The 21,783-nt window shown below is 36.1% G+C and overlaps 1 protein-coding gene across 1 annotated transcript; it reads left to right on the top strand.

Annotated features, from left to right (window-relative positions):
- Positions 1–2,488: 2,488 nt before the first annotated feature.
- Positions 2,489–18,932, top strand: LOC140171688 (protein JTB-like). Its single transcript, XM_072194982.1, has 5 exons — positions 2,489–2,569; positions 6,524–6,677; positions 7,725–7,893; positions 14,449–14,525; positions 15,215–18,932. Exons 2-5 carry the CDS (start codon positions 6,556–6,558, stop codon positions 15,375–15,377), a joined length of 531 nt encoding a protein of 176 aa, XP_072051083.1. The 5' UTR covers positions 2,489–2,569; positions 6,524–6,555; the 3' UTR covers positions 15,378–18,932.
- The last annotated feature ends 2,851 nt before the right edge of the window (positions 18,933–21,783 follow it).

Raw genomic sequence — 21,783 nt, 5'->3', positions numbered from 1 at the left:
CTGATTGAAATCAAGAATTGGCTAGACGAAAGACAATCACCATTTGACCTGTGCGTTGCCAAATTTGTCCAAAGACAATAATTACTAAATTTAGTGATACCAACATGCCGTCACTGCCTCAAGTGCCAGGAGGTAAATAAGGATAATTTACTGGGTGGGCAATTTAATTTATTTTTGCCCTCAGATTAGGGAAGATAATTTACTGGGTGGGCAGCGATAATTAATTTCAACCAGGCCTTTGGATTTTCGGAAATGTAGATCTGGTTTTGCTTGGAAGTTGGCTTTGATGTAAAAAGTGGACTTTACCATCCCCCTAAATGCATCTTATAGCATATTCTTGTTGCAACTCTCAAGAAAAATTGTATATCGTATTATATTTCACTTTGGACTTTTAAAAATCTTACACTAATTATCACTCACCATTTCTCTTAGCAGAGGTGGGATTCAAATCTTGGGAAATATCCAGGAAGTAGTAGAAAATCCTGGAAAACATTGCGAAATTGGGCTAAAATACCCCCCCCCCCCTCAACGGGCTGAAAATCAATCAAATTGCGTAAATTTTGGCCACAAAAAATCCAGGAAATCTGGATAAATCCTGAAGAATCACACCCTGTCCTAGGCAGGAAAAAGCAGTAAAGTTAGATGGGAAGGGTAATCATGGCAATGTTGTTGTCTGGTATTTACAGTGAAATAATGTTTTGACTTTTACTCTGTAACTTCTTGTCACAGACACACAGCACTCACAGATTAAAGAAATATAAATTATATTGACCTATTTATTTCCCAACTACAATTAAAATGTTTATTTTGCCAATTCTTATAATTCTTATAACATAGGCCCCAATGTTGCACAAAATAATAAAGACGGGTGCAGAATCACAGTCAAAAAGGTGTAAAAAGTAATGATAATGTAAAATAACATTATATTCTTTTAACATTTAAAGTTTAGATTGATTGCAGGAAATCATTTTTATAATACTATTACCTATTTGTGCATGCTCAAAGACTTGAAATGGGCAATGTATATCTGAATTGAAGTTTCAAATATAATCAAATATATATTTTAAAAAAATCAAATATAATGTCCAGGTCTATTAAAAACACACCTTATTCAAGAATATCTAAATATTATTTATGGTCTCGAATTCTCTCAGGTCTTGTGTGGAAATTGCTCAAAATAATATTAATTTTTGGCTTCATATACCATTTTGTAGGCATACTGTGTGATACGACATAAGTTAGCAAATGTTAAGAAAAGACCCCGGGGAAAAGACACATCACTTTCATTATTCAACATTGATTTCAAAATATGCAGTTATGCACGTTGGTAATATTATTGGTGCCCAATTTTTTTTGGGCAAAATAATTTACTGGGTGGGCACTTTTGGGCAATAGGCAAGTTGAATTTACTGGGTGAGCAAAATAATTTACTGGGTGGGCATTTGCCCACCCAGTTTATAATAACATGTTATTTACCTCCCTGTCAAGTGCTCAAGTCAAAGGCATCTAGGCACACGTAGGCTAGGCCTACCCCTCTGCATAGAAAAACAATTATAAAAAGGGAATGTTTAAACAGGAGGCTGACCATGCCTATTTTGAAAAAAAGCCCCCCCAAAAAAAAAAATACAAAAACCTACAAAACAAAACACAAGTTTTAAACAATGGGCCCTACTTTAGTTACAAAACACAACACAATATGTACACAATTAACACAATTCAACAAAACACAACAGACACTGAACAAAACACATAACAAAGCAAGCCTACAGACTACAAAGGAATTAAGGCATACCATTTTTCACGCTGATAGCTGTTTTTCTTGCGCATCTTTAAACGTGGGTGCATATGAAAACCCAGCCCTTTGAGCGAACACTTTAGTAGAAATTTCAATGGAATGAAGCTGACATAGCGTGACAAATTTTTGATGGGGAAAGGCAAGCATTTTTTTGGCAGGTACTCAAAAAGGAGCAAGTATATTTTGGAAAAGAAGATATTTGGGGCACCATTTTGATACTTATACTCAAAAGGTATTAGGCAAAATTTCCTGCTTGTTGCGTATGATTTAAGAAAATTTAGGTTTTAAATATATGGCATGTGTCAAAGGTTATTTGGCACATCTGTCGAAAGGGCCCAAAGATTTTCTGGCATGTAAAGGGCAATTGTGGAAGTAAATCAGGCCTGGAAGTAAATGTCATACTTCCATGGCCAAACCATGAGGCTCCATGAATGATGTGACTTAGATAATTCCGTCCATCCAAGTTAGGCCTGCACATTCATTGCATTCCCTCTAAAACACAAGTATTTCAACGTTGTTGTTCTTTTCTTAAACAATTTTATTGCATTTCATTCTGGTTGTTGAGAAATTCAGACTGCAATTTTTCATCATTTCTGAGCCAGGCCTGGCTGCAGAGATTTTGAACCTGTTGAATTAGGGAATACCTCCATCAATTGACATCAAGCTGGCAACCCATACATAAACATTGCAATCAGTGATCGTGGAGGTGAGTCACAAAATTAATGTGGAAGTGCTGTGAATCGTTGGAGATTTTATGTTTGAACTTGAATTTTAGTAAGTTATTTTTTATTGTAAACTATTTCATATGTTGTGTTAATCGTGAATGTTATGTGCTGATGAGTTCAGAATAGTGTTTCAGCCGTGTTTCACGTAAATTTGATTTAGTTTTAGTTAAGCTTACATTTACATGATTTGATCAGTCAGCCACCACAGCACAGATGCATTTTTTTGTATGACACTGACAGGTCTACATGACAGATCTCAGATCTGAATTCATCATGATTTAGGGGTTCATTCATATATTTTCATGACTAAACGATTGTTTATACCCGAGGGCTTTACCGTTCATACATACGCAACGTAAATTCTGTGTGCTGTTAGTAGGTATCCTAGGTGAATTCAAATTTGCCATCAAACTGCATCATTTTATATATCAAATTAAAGCCCTTGAGTAAACAAAGCCAAAACTGAAAACCTTTTTTTCATAGCACTTTCCGTAGCAAAGTTACATCTTGTCAAAGCCTGACTTTCATCAAAAAGATTCATCTAGCAAAATTCCCCAAAACGGCATTCGGGGGTGTTTCTAGATCTTAGTCTCATGGCGATAGCAGCTTTTTTTAATGGAACTGCTATCAAAATTCCTCTGAAATTCCATGTGCGGGTGACTTATCACCATAAAAAATTATATATTTGGGTCAAGTGAAGTATAGAAAACATATTTATGTAGGTTTCTTTCTTCGGGCACAAGTTTTAAATTTCTATGTAAAAATGCATTGACATTGTCGGCGAATTTGGCTGACCAGCAAATGTGTTAACTAAGGTTTGCCTGGGTTACCTACTGTTAGCTTTACAACTAAAAAATATTGCCATTTTAGAAATTAGACTAATCACTAAAAACTACCAATTCCTTATCCTTTTTAAAAGATTTTCCATCGCTAATTAATGTACTAAGAAACATTTACTTCATCGCGTACGGTACATCATTTGTGCTTTGCGTAAATTATAGATCGCGAGCATCATACATGCATACCGGTACATATGTATCCTATCGGTTCTCTAGTGTGGCTTGTTTACGACTGGAAAGCCGGGCATAAACGGTACAATGACCATGCAGAAGAGGGTACAATGACCAGAATTCTCACAGAACTGGAATGGAAGTCTTTGCAGACTAGGCGTCAAATCCAACGTAACATCATGTTCTACAAGATCAAGAATGGCCTGGTAGATATAGATTAATCATACCACATCAAGTACCAGACTAGGGCAATGAGAGGGCACAAACAAAAATTCACTCAAATTAGGTACAAAACCAGACGGTACGGGCTACGGGGACACCTTCTTTCCAGCAACCATACCTGAATGGAATAATTTACCAGAAAAAGTTGTTGAGGCACCAACACTAGCCAGTTTTAAGAAAGCGATTCAGCTCCAGATAAATTAATTTTGTAGCCGCGTCCATCCACTTAGCAGCAAGAAGTTGGTGATGTTGCCTTATTTAGGAGGTGTTCTACCGACACAAATATCCAGATCCAGAAACGTTGTTTATGGCCGTCTATCGACCAATCACGCATGCTGTTATAGCGCATATGTATGAACATTGATATCATCTTGCATGCTTGCATTTCATGATTTTATAAAGAACAGTATTATTTGCTTTGTCACCAAGGTACGTGTATGTAAAGCTGAATTTATACTCGATTGCCAAGCGATTGCGATGCACCACTTTTGGAAAGCGATAGGCAATCGCCAAATTTTGTGATTCATCACTTGTGATTGTCGCTTTCGCATTCATACAAGTTTATCACTCTAATAGCAATTACAAACAAAAATTAAAATGTTCTAAATAAATGTTAAAAATACATTTTTAGAACATCCATTGCTGTCAGTAATTATTGCTTTGAATTAATTCATCACTGAAAGTTAATAATCAAGAAAGAGGAATTAGCACAATTAATAGATCCAGTTGGTTGGAAATGATTGGTTGATACATTCACGTTAGTGTCACATGTCAAGCAACATCGCTGGGAAGTTTAACTCACAATTTAAGCGAAGTCGTTTTGACCTCGGCAATTTGAAATGATTGTTCGGCTCGACGCTCTGGAAATGTAAGCAGTGTAAACATTGACTGATGAGCATGTGTGAGAATCACTTTTCTGCAAAAGAGATCAAGTATATAAATTCAGTTTAAAAGTGCCTTGTGTTGGTTTCAAGCAGCAAACGCATTGTGATTGTGTTTGTGTTGATCGACAAATCCAGGCGGCGGATGACATGATCGAGCCGGAAACTTGTGAAACCGCCCGGCCGTATGGCATTTTCCAATATAGTTGGTTAGTTTTGTGGGGTTCATTATCGAACCCCAACGGTTTTAGCTTGTATTTATATTATTTATCAACATAGGCCTATTTGTTTGTGATATTTCAAGCATTTTAAAATTTCAAAATAATCCCATTCAATTACACGGTTGACGATGAAAATTTACTGAATTTAGAGAATGCAATGCGGCCACCACCTGGACAAATCCATTTACTATCTACGACGACACAATGGTTAGTATCCATATTATCACAAGCCAGTCAGTGTCCACTAAAGTTTAAAACTTTTGAACAATGATTGTGGTTTACTCAAGTGGCAGTCACCAAAGGTAGGCCTACCCTGCTACAGTAAAATTAAGTATTTCTTGGCCTAACTGGAACACTATAAGGGTTGTTTTACAATCAGGGTACACAGATTGTCTCACTGGGGGTGAAAAATAAAGTGTCTAGTTTTTCCTCAATTTATTTGTTTTTGAGTTGTAGATGGGTCAAATAGGAAATCTGTAAAAGTTTTAGGCGTCAAGTGTTCAGAGATGCCAGAAACATGTTTTTGATGTACATGTTTCTGTATACCCAATTTTTCGGAGAGGACACATTTTGACGGAAACCTGACGTCCAACTTTCAAACATGTGATACATGGAAACTAAGTGTAAGTGGACTAAGTGTTTATTATGAGTTTGTAGGATATAAGTGTTTTTCAAGAAAATATAATTTTAGTCTTGAGTCAATTTTAACTATGGATTACGAGCTTGTATTCGGAGAGGACATTTTTTGACGGAATTTTCAACATAAACTTGAAGAAATGGTACAATTAATGAAACAGTCGCAATCTTACGTGGTTCTCAATTTTGAACAATCATGTTTCAAACATTACTTCTGAACTGTCAAAATTATGTTTTTATGTTATTGCTGGCAGTGATATATCATTTGCAAATTTCACAAAGGTCAAATGAGACGGCTATTTTGTCCCAAAATCATACAGAAATGTATATTTTCATCATTTGCTAAGCATTTCAAACAGTTTCTTTGTGGCTGTAGGTGGAACTAATAGGGGCCAATAATTAGGCATGGCAACTTTTAATCATAAGTTAATCTAATATTTGTAGTTTGGCCAAGAAATACCGTACTTAATTTTACTGTAGTGCAGATAGATTGACACAGAAACCATGCATTGTTGCCGCTCTGTTTGCATTAGAAAATAGCATCCAGTCTCATACGTCTTGTGTAGCACCTTGTGATGCCCCAAGTTGACTTGAAATCAACCTCTTGCCACTTTGGGCAAAGCATCAATTGGTGATCGATTTATTAATTTAAAACTGCACAGTGACACACATATCACTATGAGTATTGTCATTGAGCACTGAGCAGCAAAGGGGCTATGAAACCAGCATAGAGTCATAATTAAACCAAATGGGGAAGTCCTCTTTTCAATTATGCACTAGCGTTCACCTTTTAATCATGAGATCATGAGTTGGAGTCTCAGCAGGACCAAGTGAAGATAAAAGCTTGACAATGTATGATGCAGGTTAACTGAATGTTTCTATGAATGATGGCTTAGATTCAAACTACCAGCTGCTTATTGCAAGATTTCCATGTATGCAGTGAGTCAACCATTTATTGACAGATATGTTGTTCCTTTCCATGTTGTTTTTGCAATACTGTACCTCAATCAATATTTTTCTTTATTATTTCTAGGCTTATACTTACAGAAATAGAAACAAATCAAGATGTGGATAAGCTCAGTTGACTCATCGCACCTGGTTACACTCATTACCATGCATCTCTTCATCGTGGTATGCATCCTTCTCTTCTCTGCTGTCAGTAACAGTATAGCAGAATCTCAAATCGGGTAAGAGTCACCATGTGCTGTAATGTACTACATTTGTAGTACTTACATCTGGAGCATTGGGGTATGTTTAAACCAAAATATCAAATTAGATACAGTAATCAAAATATCTAATTCTGGATCATCTGAGCTTACATGGTACACACACAGGGATTGAGTTTTAAGGCGTGCGAGCTCGGGTCACACACCTTAAATCCTCTGTCCAAAAACAATTTAATAGCACACCTGACAGCACGCAGGCAACATTTCAAGAAGTGCGATTTGTAGCACGCCTGTTATTTTCAAAACTCAATCCCTGCGCACAGATATTTGTGTCGACTGTACAACATAATGACCATACACTATGGATTAAGCATGACTTTTTGATAACTAATTTGAATCTTCAAAATGGTTTGCTAAAAATCACAATTTTGACATTTCATTTAATTGTTTTAATACCACCCCCCCCCCCCAAAAGAAATGACTGACTTCTGATTTATCAGAACAAACCAAAAGTTTGATGATGACCTATAAATTTAAATGAAAGTCCTTTGATTAGGGAGGAGGGATCAAAGACAAATGTCTGACTACGGTCAAAGTTGATATTTTGGCTCGGAAATTTTAACATTTTTCACTTATGTTTCAGGGAGTGAGGGGATCATCCTCCTAAACAAAAGCACTTTCTTTATAGAAATATGGGCTATTCCATTTAAAATCCACACTACCCCTGTGGAAGATTTAGCTAAACTCTTCCACAGGAGGAGTATGAGTTTCAAATAGAATAGACAATTGGGTAAATTTCCATATGAAATACTCACTCCAGTTGTGGAAGCTATAGATAAAGCCATAATACAGGGGAGTATAAGTTTCAAAATGATAAAAACCTGCTACCCCTGTGGAAGATAGTTCCAAATCTTCCACAGGGGTAGTGTGGATTTTAAATGGAACAGCCCAAAGCCATTGAAGTTCTGGTTTGTTCTCTAAGAGCCTGGGAGCTAGGTCAAATACTTTTTTTAATTTTCACAAGTTCATATAATTATACTAGCAAATTTTTTATTATCTCATGTTTAGACCAAAGGTTGAGAACCCGGAAGAATCAGACACAAATAATAAGCAAGAGGAGCAGCCTGATGATATTATGAATGGAAGCAAACCAGATGAAGAAATTAAATGCTGGCTAACAGAGGATTTCACCACACAAGGCTTAATCCCATGTGAACCGTGTAATGACCACGATGTGGTAAGGGTAATTGGACGCGGATGGATGGCAGGAGACATATTTTTCCAGTTTTAGCCATTTAACTGTTAAAAAACCATACATATTAGTAATATTTAAGACATTCATCTTATAGGAAATGAGTCAAAGAAGCCATTACCGTAACCACTCGGGTATAAGCCCACCACCCTAGATTGCAGATTTCACTTCAAAAATGGGGTATAACTGGGGAAGGGCTAGTGCTTGAATTTAAAAATAAGAACCATCACCCCCCATTTGCATATGCCCAATGTACCAGTAATTTCTATCATCTATGTCGATTTCTTAAAATTTAGTGTGGAATGTTAATTGTCCTATGGACGCAATAAGTAGACCAAACACAACTATTGCCGGAGCTGGATCTTTACCATCCGAATCTTTTATTTCCTTTCATTTACACAGTTGATCAAGTGTCAACTGTGTTCTTCATACTTAATTTAATATCACATATCACCTCAGACAGCTATATCATCTGAGAGTATACACAGTTGACAGGAAATCAACTGTCTATATTATCTTCATACTTTTAATATCACTTCAGACAGCTATATCATCTGATATTTTAAATAGATATAAATTCAAATTCATTAGCGCCTCAGACAGCTATATCATCTGGCTTAAATTCAAATTCATTAGCGCCTCAGACAGCTATATCATCTGGCTTATTCTTTAAAAGCAATATATATCAATCATTGAAATCATATATGTATCAGACAGCAATATCATCTGATACCCTTTTTACATAATCAGACAGCTATATCATCTGATGCCATTTATGGTCCTGAAGTGAGACGACCCACTTCAAATCCCAAACAGCATATTTGGCTTGGACCTAATCATTACTCATTTCCGAATTAGGACAACCCCATTCAATTTCCAAACAGCCTAATTTGGAATTGACATTAAATATTAAGTATGTGAAAACATTCCCAATGACTTGCTCAAATGCAGCAATGTATCTCCATTTTGATTCATATATTGGACAAAATGGTAAAAAGCAAAAGAAACAATGCCATTTAATATCATATTTTTTATAAAGGGAGTGGTGGGTGGGTTTTAAAATTTTCCTGACCTCTTCGGATGGTATCGAAACAGCTTATGAATTTTCCCAGCAACAATTTCTGAGAAAACAGCCACGCCCCCAGAACCGCTGCCTATGATTGGCTACTGGCACGCGACTCGACACAGGCATGGATGCACAACAGGTGTCGGACTGATGTCACAACACGCATGGCACCACCTTTTATTGATCTACAGGACAATGAAACCCTTTTCAACAAAACCCAGGGCTTAAGATTACGCCAATGACAATGTTGGTTTTGATTGAAGTTTGCTCAATCAAAACCCGATTGTCCTATGGACATAATAAGTAGACCAAACACAACTATTGCGGAGCTGGATCTTTACCATCCGAATCTTTTATTTCCTTTCATTTACACAGTTGATCAAGTGTCAACTGTGTTCTTCATACTTAATTTAATATCACATATCACCTCAGACAGCTATATCATCTGAGAGTATACACAGTTGACAGGAAATCAACTGTCTATATTATCTTCATACTTTTAATATCACTTCAGACAGCTATATCATCTGATATTTTAAATAGATATAAATTCAAATTCATTAGCGCCTCAGACAGCTATATCATCTGGCTTAAATTCAAATTCATTAGCGCCTCAGACAGCTATATCATCTGGCTTATTCTTTAAAAGCAATATATATATCAATCATTGAAATCATATATGTATCAGACAGCAATATCATCTGATACCCTTTTTACGCAATCAGACAGCTATATCATCTGATGCCATTTATGGTCCTGAAGTGAGACGACCCACTTCAAATCCCAAACAGCATATTTGGCTTGGACCTAATCATTACTCATTTCCGAATTAGGACAACCCCATTCAATTTCCAAACAGCCTAATTTGGAATTGACATTAAATATTAAGTATGTGAAAACATTCCCAATGACTTGCTCAAATGCAGCAATGTATCTCCATTTTGATTCATATATTGGACAAAATGGTAAAAAGCAAAAGAAACAATGCCAACCAAGGACCTAATCTAGGGACTTGCCTAACTCCGTAAAGAGGAAGGTCCACATCCACAGTTTATCATTACTGCAAAGACATAGGGTGTACAAGGCTACTGAATTTTGAAGCATTTGAAGCATTGAGAACAGTTGGTGCTCCCTTGAATTTACTAACAACAATACCGGATAGCTGAAAATTGGAAAGTAAAAACCTGGACAAAAAAACTCGTGTGAGAAAAAACAGGAAAACCTCCCAATGGCAGCGTGTATCTGTTCTAGTTACTAAAGAGCATCCCTACCAGGAACATGCCATGAAATGCATTGATCAGTTAAATTTGGGATATATAGTGCAGTGCCAACCCACAGACCTCGACCCTGCACATTTTACATGAATTTGAAAATGCATTATCCCAGCTTCTATTTCAATTTAACCAATCATTTAACTGATCAGGGCTGAATGATATGAGCTTACAGTTCTGCCCGTTTTGTGGTCATATTTATGGCCCCAGTAAATCTAACAATATGAAATATTGTGTAAAATGGCACTCCACTTTGCTGTCCATAGCAATATTTGACCTGCATTTTGCACCCCTTTACCTGGACATTTTGAGCCTTTATTAAGGTGAAGAAATATGCTTTTTATGTGTCCTATTACCTTACATATATACACCATTTTACACATATTTGTGTTTATTATAACCTGTAGAATAGGCTAGCAAATATCAATCCCAAGCAAATTTCCAATTCGTTAAGACATTAACATAGATGATACCTGTATAATTTGCCTTTTTAAATCCAATGTTTGTAATTTTGTATTCATCTGGGCCATTTACACGATTACCCTCTTCATTATTAAAGTGGTGCAGTAGTACTCAATTGTGGCCTTTAAATCATTTCATGCATTTCTGCTATCAATATTTAATTATTCAATGTTCATTGTTCAATCACTATTTTCTTCTTATAATTGCCACCTATGACAGAGTTTTAGGTGTTGATTATACCTGTACCAATGCATCAATTGACATTGCTGCTTTTTGAAGTGTGGCGACTTCTCAAGAGTGATATCATCTATACTGCAATAAGTTTTATTTCGGTTATCGCTTTATTGTTTGATAAATTGTCAAATGCCAATATCGTTATCGACTGTATCTTTTATTTTCCTATGCAATTGCTTTAGTCGCCTACGATGTATAATATCCGTTGTTTGTAACATCACTTTACATCATCACTGTAACAATTCATGTGTTTTTCTTCTTGGATCTTACATAGCCCTGGCCATTGTCAGTCATTCTCATCATCCATTGTAATTCGCTGTCGTAGAGCACATAGTAACCATTGTAGTAATTTGGGTTCATACGTCTGTTCCCAATTTTGATATGCCATAGGCTTTGTGTTGTGCTCATTTTGATCAATGGTTCGTATAAAGATACTGATACTTCCAACTTATTGTAGCCATGAGTTGACTCAGATACTAGGTGTTGAATCTGATAGCTTCCGATAACAAAATGTTCAATGTATCACCTTCCCCTGCATTCTTATACAGTCTTGCACCAGTTTCGAAGCCACCATTTAATTACAAGTTTCCGGGACATGACAAGCCTCCGTTTCTAATCACCAGCATTAATTGTCCGTAGTCTTATTATGAATTTTACCTCAGTACTGTAACAATTCATGTGTTTTTCTTCTCGGATCTTACATAGTCTTGGCCATTATTGTCAGTCATTCTCGTCATACATTTGTAATTCGCTGTCGTAGAGCGTGTTAGTAACCATTGTTGTATAAACTTGAGTTCATACGCCTGTTTCAATTTTTAGATATGCCATAAGCTTAATGTTGTGCTAATTTCGATCAATGGTTCGTAACAAAGATACTGATCATAGCCATGAGTTGAATCAGATACTAGGTGTCGAGTCTGATAGCTTCTGATAACAAAATGTTCAATGTATCACCTTCCCCCGCATTCTTATATACAGTCTTTCAGTTTCGTAGCCACTATTAATTCCAAGTTTCCGGGACATGCCAAGCCTCCATTTCTAATCACCAGCATTAAGATATCCATATTCTGAAATAAATTAGAAAAAACAAAGACAGAAAGGGAACCAACTCGCCATACATGCACATGTAAACATTATATGTATATGTACATTGTATTATTGATTGGTGATTTAGCAAAATGAAATATGAATGACATGAATGAATGAATGAATGAATGAATAAATATGAATGAAAACAAAGTTATTTTATTCCTATTAGGAAACATGTAGGAGCTCCTGCTGTTACTAAAAAGTATTATTATTAAAAGGAGAAAAAGTGTTTTGTCACTGCTGTCTTTTCCCAACCCATTACTTAATTCTCATTGCATTTTTCCTTCCATTTTTGCTTACTTGTTTGATTGCTTCATTACTTCCTGCTTCCAATTAAACTTGCAACCTAAATTTACCTTTTGAATTGTTAACTTGCGATATACCCCAATCTCATGAGTTCCCAAAGTTTCATAATTTGCCATCCCAATGATCACAATTGACCTTCATTATTGCACCCTTTCACCACCTTTCATGGCCTCCAACCCTTTTTTGACATTCATTGATATTATATAAATACTAATTTGATCATCAGGTGACCCCTACATTTCATAAAATGTCATTTAACTTTAGCTATATATTTGCCATTCGATGTCCTTTGATGACCCTCGGTTCGCAATATTTTACGGGTTATATCCTTCTTAATTTTGCGAAATTAATACACGATATCCCAATCGTTATTTCCAATTTCTGTCTCCAAAACACTTGGTGACGTGCCGTAGGCTTCCTTCAAAGTTAAGTTTATCTCAATGTTAAAATTTTCCTGACCTCTTCGGATGGTATCGAAACAGCTTATGAATTTTCCCAGCAACAATTTCTGAGAAAACAGCCACGCCCCCCAGAACCGCTGCCTATGATTGGCTACTGGCACGCGACTCGACACAGGCATGGATGCACAACAGGTGTCGGACTGATGTCACAACACGCATGGCACCACCTTTTATTGATCTACAGGACAATGAAACCCTTTTCAACAAAACCCAGGGCTTATTTACGCCAATGACAATTTTGGTTTTGATTGAAGTTTGCTCAATCAAAACCCGATTATCAACTGATATTTTTTTATATTTGTTCTTAAACATGAGAGCAAAGCATTGATTTGATTTAAGAACTTGGCCAAAATTTAGTACTGGGCTTATACCTGAGTGCACTCTTGTTCCCGGAATGTTTTGAAAAATGGGGGTGGGCTTATAGCCAAAGGTGGGCTTAAACCCGGGTGGTTACGGTAATTTATATTTCCATGTCTTGCAGTTCTTGTATAAAAACTTAAGTTTTGGGTCCCGCCTTTAAGACCATGCACTTGGGGAGGAAATGACACCCCTTATAAAGTCTTAGGCTCTCTTTTAGAACCCATATTTCTCTATGTCAGTTTTGTTGGTGACCAAGGAAAGAGTAAAAAGCATATGTGACTTGCTCTGACGATACCCGCCATGTAAGATGCACTCACACATTTTGAGATACAGGAGTCAAAGTTGGGAAAGGGGTGAAAAACCTTGCAGATTTTGTTTTTCAGTTTTTTGATTCTTTAATATGTATACTTTAACCTACCATTAAAAACAAAATATTCTTTTACGTCTAAAGCACACAAATCTTAACATTTTCTGAGCCAAACCAAGTCCTTAAACATGTCATTTTACAACTTTAAAGCCATGTTTCTTGCATTTGCCTTTTCTTTGTGTGTCGCTTCCCCCCTTCCTGTTGAAAGACTATAGAATAAGGACCACATGTCCCAGAAACATAATTTTTCTATCAAATGAAAGCTGAAGACCTATACTAAATGTCATATGATATCAAAAACTCAATTTTCAAAATTAGTGGCTTATGTCTGGTTTTGTTGGAGAGGGTCATATATATGCTTCAAGTGGCGATTGGGCAAGTAGCAGTGTGCATTAAGGGTTGAAAATGCTACTTTTCAAGAATAATGGTGGGCTTCTGATAATGTTGAGCTTACTAAGTTGCAGCTAGGTTTGACATGACAGCATGAGTGACAAAAAAGAAAGAAAGAAAAGAGGTGATTTTGCCACCCAGGCAAATTGCAAGTAACTCATGTTTACGATGTGTTTAGGGTTTGAAACACAATGATTTTTTTCAAAAAAGATCGTGTTGCACTTTCTCAAGATAATTTTTCGAAATATTTTTAATACTGAATTCAAAAGGGTGTAAATATATTTAGGGTCCGTACCTAAACACCTAAATACCAGTGGCAATGCACAGCTTTCCCCCGCTTGGCTAGGGAATGTCTCATTCAATGGGAGCTTTAAGCATTGTGGCTGCGGCAGCTTTGCTGGGGAAGGCTGTGCACTGGTAGGTTTGGGCCCTATGGGGATCTTTGTACAGTCATCAATAATTTGTCTAAAACTAGTCTCAATAATTTGTAGCCTCAAATTAATTTCACCTTGATGTATTTTTATTCCATTTCAGAAAATATTTGATTATTGTGGAGAGACTGGGTTTAAACAACAAATTCAGTGTAAATCTGGAACAGTAACATATAAAAGGTAAAGTTATAAATGGTATAATTACTTTGTTTCTTTCTTGGTCTGTTGAATTTCTGTTATTTCTGGAAGTTGAAATTTTCGTGGTACATTAATTTTAGCGCTTATCACGCTCAATACAGCTGCAAATGTTATTTTTATGTATAGGTCTGTGGAAGAAAACTAAAAACTGAATTTAGAAACAAGTGAATTGGTTCAAAATTGGCAAAGGGTGCAAAATTACATACAAAAAAATAACCACCTTTGATGTATCCAATTTTTAGGTCGTCCGAAGCAAGCCTATATAGATTCATAACAAGTAGTAATGAGTCAAGTCATTTCTTGGTTGAGTCAAATCATTTCTAGCAAAAAAACTTGAGTCACTTTATAATTATCTTAGGGAAAATTGGAAAAATTTTGGTACTGATGATTTATGGCTTGACTAACTTGGTGATGTCATACTTTCAAAGTCATGACATCAAAGGTGTGTTCCTTAATTGTTACCCTGTATCTGGACTTAGATCCAGTTTGGGACAACCTTCTCATTCCCAAGACCAACAGGCACCTTTAAGCCTCCTCTGGGGACAAGCAAAACACCTTTGACATCAGCAGTTGGTACTGTAAAAGTGCTCCTGGTAAGTACTGTTGAAGTTCTTCTAATGTATTCAAATATGTTGAGGACTAATGTCACTTTTTTTCTCCTCATTTTTCAGCTGTCCAAAAACAAAATGGGCGATAGAGAAGAGTTTCTGGACATTTGAAGGCGTCATGTTAGCATTAGGAATGTGTTCGGGTGTAGTTGCTTTAATAAGACGGAGAAAATTAGACTGGAAGGCGCTGGAAAGAGTACGCAAACAAATTGCTAACTCAGTATGACATGATAGTTTTGTAAATTTGTTCATATACAGGGTATATCAAAATAAATGGTACCATTCGTGAGCATGGCCAAGACTGCCACGTCAAAATGCAGTGAAACAGCTACCAAATTTGGAGATTTATGTAATAAAAGGTCATAAAACTATTAAATGTAGACATTTCAAGAGAATCTAATGTTGATTGTGGAAGAAGCAGGCATTTCATAAGACAACAAAGCTGATGGGTACCTATCATTTTGATACAGCTTGTAATAGTCCGATGTCTTTGCAGGCGTATTTGCATTGTGACAGGTGTCTTAGTCTCAGTTCTCCACAGTGACATTCAGTTTGGGGAATTGATTTTCCCCTTAAGCAAAGATGCTGCAGACAATTTTTTTTTGTTTGGGGGAAGATGTTGGCGGAAAATTAGCCTCTGTGTCTGTCGCACTGGAAATTGCCCCCAAAGATGTCAAACTGTATTTCAGCCTTTATTTTTATACTATGTACCAATACATGATTCAATCAGTGACATCATCAGTAGTGAGAATTCAGAGAATTTCAGGTGATGGGATGACACTCATCAGAAAATTAGCCCCAATTCGCCCAAAGACGTTGAACTATATCTCAGCCTCAGCAGTGAGATCTCTGAGAATTTCAAGCGTGGACTGTGGGGAAGATGCTGCAAACAGAAAAGAAGCTGCTGTGTTTATCTGAACAAAAAGTAGCCTCCAATGATATCGAACTATGTCTCCTCAGCCTTTAATTTCATGCTGTGTTTACAACGACATGATGCAATTACGCAGTGACATCATCTGCCGTGAGATTTTTGAGAATTTCAGATGTGGGAAGGCACTAGCGTCTTTTGCAATGAAAATGGCCCCAAGATGTTGAAATATACTGCCCTCCCATGGCAAAAAGGCCTATCTTTTTGATATAATTGTTGATCTTTTTGAGATAATTGTTAAAAACCATTCTCAGTCTGCATAGACTTGTATACATGGTAACCCATCTAATTTCGGGAGTTAATAGTGTTTGCAGGTAAGAATAAAACTATTTTGAATAGGTAGATATTGTATCCAATGACATTCCTCAAGGTGATAACTCCATTTCAAATGTTAGTTAGGCCCTTTTGCTATGGGAGGGCAGTATACCATAAAAACTCAATAGTTAGCATACATTGTATGTGCTTACTATCGAGCGCTTTTAAAACATGCAAACATGAAGAGCCCCATCCACAAAAGTGTAAAGGGTTTTGAGCAAATCATTGATACACATAGTTATATACGAACAAGTAAACCTGCAAATGTGTGTCTCAACCACATTAGCTAAAGCACCAGACTTTGGTACAATTTCATGTTTTCAAAAGGGCTTGATAGTAAGCACATATGCCGTTAGTTTTATGCTACATGTATATTTACCAATTTAGATATGATGCAGTCATTGACATTATCAGTAGTGAGATGTCAGAGAATTTCAGGTGTGTAAATACTACCAAACACACAATGAGTAAAGGAAAGGAATACTATGTCAACTGAAGCTCTCCTCAAAAGTGCAAACAAGATTTATGGGCAAAATAAATTGCTGATACTTTGTGTCACCTTGAGTTTGGTATTGATGTCAGTTCCTTAAGGGCAGATGAGGTATTGTTGGTCGAAGCAGCCAAAAAAAATTGATTTTCATTATCTAAATCAGTATATTATTGAACAATAACAATTTAAAGTCCATTCTACAAATCATATACTTTGAAAACTTGCATGATTTATTGTTATGTATGTTTTTACAAAAGTGTTGTTGTTTCAGCCCTCTTTGCAACATAACTCAAGAACCACAGGACCTATAAAAGTATATATATGTGATATTTGAATTCTTCTACACACTCGCTATGAAATGATCAATGCAATTTTTGCCAAAGCGCACTACCATTCGCAAGATGCTGTGAACTACCAAATCACAACAGTTTAAAATAGTTGCTAAGATTAAACCATTGCACCTCAAGCATACCGATAAACCCTTGGATGTGAGTTTATAGACCCTCACCCACAGGTGATTAATACCCAGCTATTTCACTACCAAACTCGATACAAATTATACTTGATTTTGTATTGGGTATATGTACAGCTGGGATTCTGAAAACATGCCCCGAAAACAGTGTTCGATTTACCACTTGCACATGTGCAGGTGACTTTGATTCTGTGCAGGTAACTTTTCAAATGTACCTGCACATGTGCATGTAGAATTTTAGTCGTAAATTACAGTTGGAATCAGAAACATACAATGTGCCTCTGACTGAATCAAAGAAGTAATATAAATATCCTTTACAAATGACACAAATTTTTAATTTTCATTTGTAAAAAGGATTTTTCACGGCACAAGCTTCATAAATCTGTTCAGCTCTCATTGGATTATTCTTTTTGTTTCATGCATTTGGGGAGGGGGGTCAAAACATGTGATAATCATTAAAAATTGTCATTATTCACATCTGTGATCATTACTCATATGATGTCAAATTGGAACATGAGCGATTTTAGTATTGTTTTCTGACTAAAAGGTCCTAAATGGCCTACAATTGCAAGTTGTACTCTCAGTGGTAAAGTTAGATTCAAAATTTACTGATTGGGAGTTGTTCACAATAGATGTAATCCTTGTTGTCACAAAAAACATTGAACTTGTCATGTTTTAATATGTGATTAAGTAAACAATGACCACTGTTGTGAATAATGACATGTTTTGACCTCCCCAAAAATATTCACGAAATAAGAAGAAGAATCAAATGAGCGCCGAAAGCATTTTCTTCCATGGATACTGAATACAAGGCAATAGGATTTTGCTGTAACTTTCAAATCTTGGGTTATTTTCATTAAAATGTATGCTGTGACATCAGTATTCAGACCATTGCAACAAATGAGGTGTCATAATGTGCAGAAATAAATTCTGCTTTGACTGCATATCCAAAATTTGACATACGATCAACCGTTTAGGAACAATGGCTATTATTTAAAGGGGGTAATTACTTTTTGGCAGATATTTATTATCAAATTTTGTATTTTTCACAAAAACTAAATTTTTTAAAGGAATATGTTGTACTTGTTGGATTCCTTGCATCATTCCCTCTCTGAAAATGTACTTTTTATATGCTTATCATCATCATCAGATATAATTAAAAATAATATCCAAATTATTGCCTAAGGGAAGGCGTATGTGACACAGTCTGGTCCATGGAGGCCTTTTTGAAAATCGAGTTGTAATTATTACCTTATACAAACATTTAATTATATACTGAAATCCAAAGGTCTAGCATTCTTGGTTCTAAAGATATGAGGTTTTGTGATATCTATTTTTTTATGTATTTTGTTGTCTTTTACTCCATATTTTTCCCTTTATCTCAATTTCAAATTTGCCACCTTTGGCCTCCATGTACCAGATTGTGTCACTCCACATATGGACTGTCACCACATTCTTGTTGTCTAAGTGCATCCGAAAGAAAAATAATCATGAACTTTTGTTCATATTCATAATGAACAATTTTGTAAGAAAACCCACTTGATTAATAAAGTGTTATTTATCAATGCTATGTAAATGACTTGTTTTATTTTGCTTTACAAGAATGTCCCATATACAGTCCACAACTTAAATAAGTTCTCCCCTAATACTTTTTTAAATAAGTCAAAAAATATTTTACAAAATATAAAAATGTAAAAATATATGAATAGCCCTATTTGTTTTACCTCTGTGGACCAATTTATAGCGTCACACGTCATTGCGTTCAGTCACAGTGGTTAATTGTGTAAGAAAAGAGGCCGTTTTAAAAGTTGCACCTGAGTCCATAGCAGTCAGGTTTTCTTTAACAAACACATGAATAGGCCTGGCCTACTGTATTGTTTGAGATCTGACTCCTATGGACTCAGATGTCACTTTTAACACTGTTCAAAACTGTCTCTTTTTTTTACATAATGAACCATTGTGACTGGCCGCAATGACGTGTGACGCTATAATTTGGTCCATATATATAATTTGGTCCATATGTGTAAAACAAGTTATATCTTTTTACACGTTTGCATTTTGTTAAATATTTTTTCGATTTATTTTAAAAAGTATTTAGGAGGGAAGTTGTGGACCCTATACTATCCAATAGGCCTGGATGGAGTCTTGGTTGATGCCATAATCATGCCAGAGTAGGCATAAGTGTCTTATCTCAAGTTGAGAGTAATATCATGTTGGTTGTTGCAGTGGCAGTGCATTCACATTACCAGCGTACAGAAGAAACACGTCATGTGTATATGCCCACAATATAAAACAGGGACTTTTTTAAATGGTGAAAATGAAACCAGTGGTACCTTCAATAAAGATGACAAAAATAGTCAAATTTCCTACTCTTTCCAGGACTTTCACAGAAAGAAATTTGTTTTTTGGAACTCTTTTTTCGTAAACTTCAGTCCAATTTTGATATTGAAGGCCTAAATAGGATTTCGGTATGGTTGACAGAGTCACAGACAATTTGGTACCATAATATTTTTTAGACTTCCAAGTTCCATTTATTGCCAATCCTGCCTTTCTTTAGCCATGCATGAGCATAGGATGGAAATCCAAGACGGGACCGTCAAGACTGCATGGAATCTGGGGTTTGTATGCACAAAACAAGTTAGACCAGGTCTAATGTTAGATAATGGAAGTTGGAATTAGGGAAGGCTCCTGTAACTTTTTTAATTTCCTCCTTTACTTCTAGCAGAGTCCAAAAGTTACTGCAGCCATCTATTAAGGCTACATGTATTTGCCAACAAGATCTACAATAATATGTGACCTGCCACCACAAAGTGAGCATAAAGTTGCAAGTTGTAATTTCAAAATGCCCTGGCTACTGTGTTGATATTCTGTTTCCCATTGTGCCCCCATTCATGAAGGACATACATATTTCTGGCTTGAACAGGCACACAGCAAACAAAGCCATCAACTCAAGTCAGCCTGAATGTCTCAAAACTACCAACTTGCAACTTCATAATAATTTGGTTGTGGCAGGTCACATATAGAATATGTAAATACCAAAAAGTTCCTCCTCCATAGGACTAAGGCTAACAAAAATTTTTATGTCTCAAAGCCCAATTGTGCATTTGTTTTTCTTTGGTATAAAATAATTGATATTTGTACTTCAGTTGTGTAAATCAACCACAATTTTACACTGTACTTTTGAGCATTCACAAATGACAAAATTTAGTTAAAAAATTAAAAAACTTAACTTCATTCCGCATTCGTTTTTGAAACTGCCATTGGCTTTGAGACATAACAATTTTTTAGCCTAATCTCCAAGGTTAGAAGTTAGTTTAGACCAAGTTTGAAGTTAGACTTTGCCTAAATTGTTGTGTGCATGCAGACCCTGTGGTGGATTTCAGTGTTATTCTGCATTACATCATGGACGTATTATAGAGCACGTAGTGCGATGGACTTGCAACTCCGATCATCGATGTGAGGTCAGCTTAAACAGCGATAAATCACGCTTGCAACATGTGGACGAGATGGCAGCAGCATTTTTCTTTAATTAGCATATTCGTGACGTCATGTTAACGTAAGTCTCCACAGCACTCACGCAGTAGGCCGTAGGTGGCAGCAGCATTTTTCTTTACTTTTCCAAAATGGCCCCGCCGGGAGACGCCATTGGACGCCATGTTAGTGCAGGGTAATACACAGGGGAAGCCGACGGTGTCGCCACCTTTTTGTATTGCGCTAGTATACGAGTTGCAACGGCCTGATTACATTTTTGTACAACTCCTAAACCTATCATAAGTTCAAAACCCATCATAGGTCCTCCCATATATGGTTTATATATGTTGGGATTACGATGAGTTTGGATTTACCATGGGTTAAATGATAATGGGTTAAAGGACTTGTGCAAATATGGTGCATTGTAATTTTGTGAATTCCACTCGAGCGTGTTGGGGCGGGCCTGTTCACAGTATGTTCGAATAAAAAATAAGTTCTTTCAATAAAACATGCAGCAGAAAACGGTGAAACTTAAACAATTTCTATTGTTTTTTTAAAAAACATATGCACAAGCTGACATGATGCATTGTAACATTGTGAATTCCACCCGAGCATGTCAGAGCAAGGTCTGTTCACACTATATAAAAAAAATAAAATAGAAGTTCTTTTTATAAAACATTTGCAGCAGAACACAGCAAGATTTACAATTTCTCATAATTTTTTAAAACACAAATTATTGTATAAGCTGATATTTGCTAGTTTTAGGGTCAGTCGCTGAGGGCAACAACAATTTCCTTGTGTGTAACCTTGATTACATTTCTCTATTCAGATTAATTTGGATTAATAAAAACAACCTTTTCTCTTTTAACTGATCCATTTGTAAGTACCACATTTAAAAACAAACCTTGCTGCATTTCTTTGCATGGTCTAGCAGACTAGGAATTCATTATAAGTCG

The sequence above is a fragment of the Amphiura filiformis genome, chromosome 15 (assembly GCF_039555335.1).
Source record: "Amphiura filiformis chromosome 15, Afil_fr2py, whole genome shotgun sequence".
NCBI lineage: Eukaryota > Metazoa > Echinodermata > Ophiuroidea > Amphilepidida > Amphiuridae > Amphiura > Amphiura filiformis.
The sequence above is the reverse complement of the archived record's forward strand: the minus strand, read 5'-3'. Positions and strand labels throughout refer to the sequence as shown.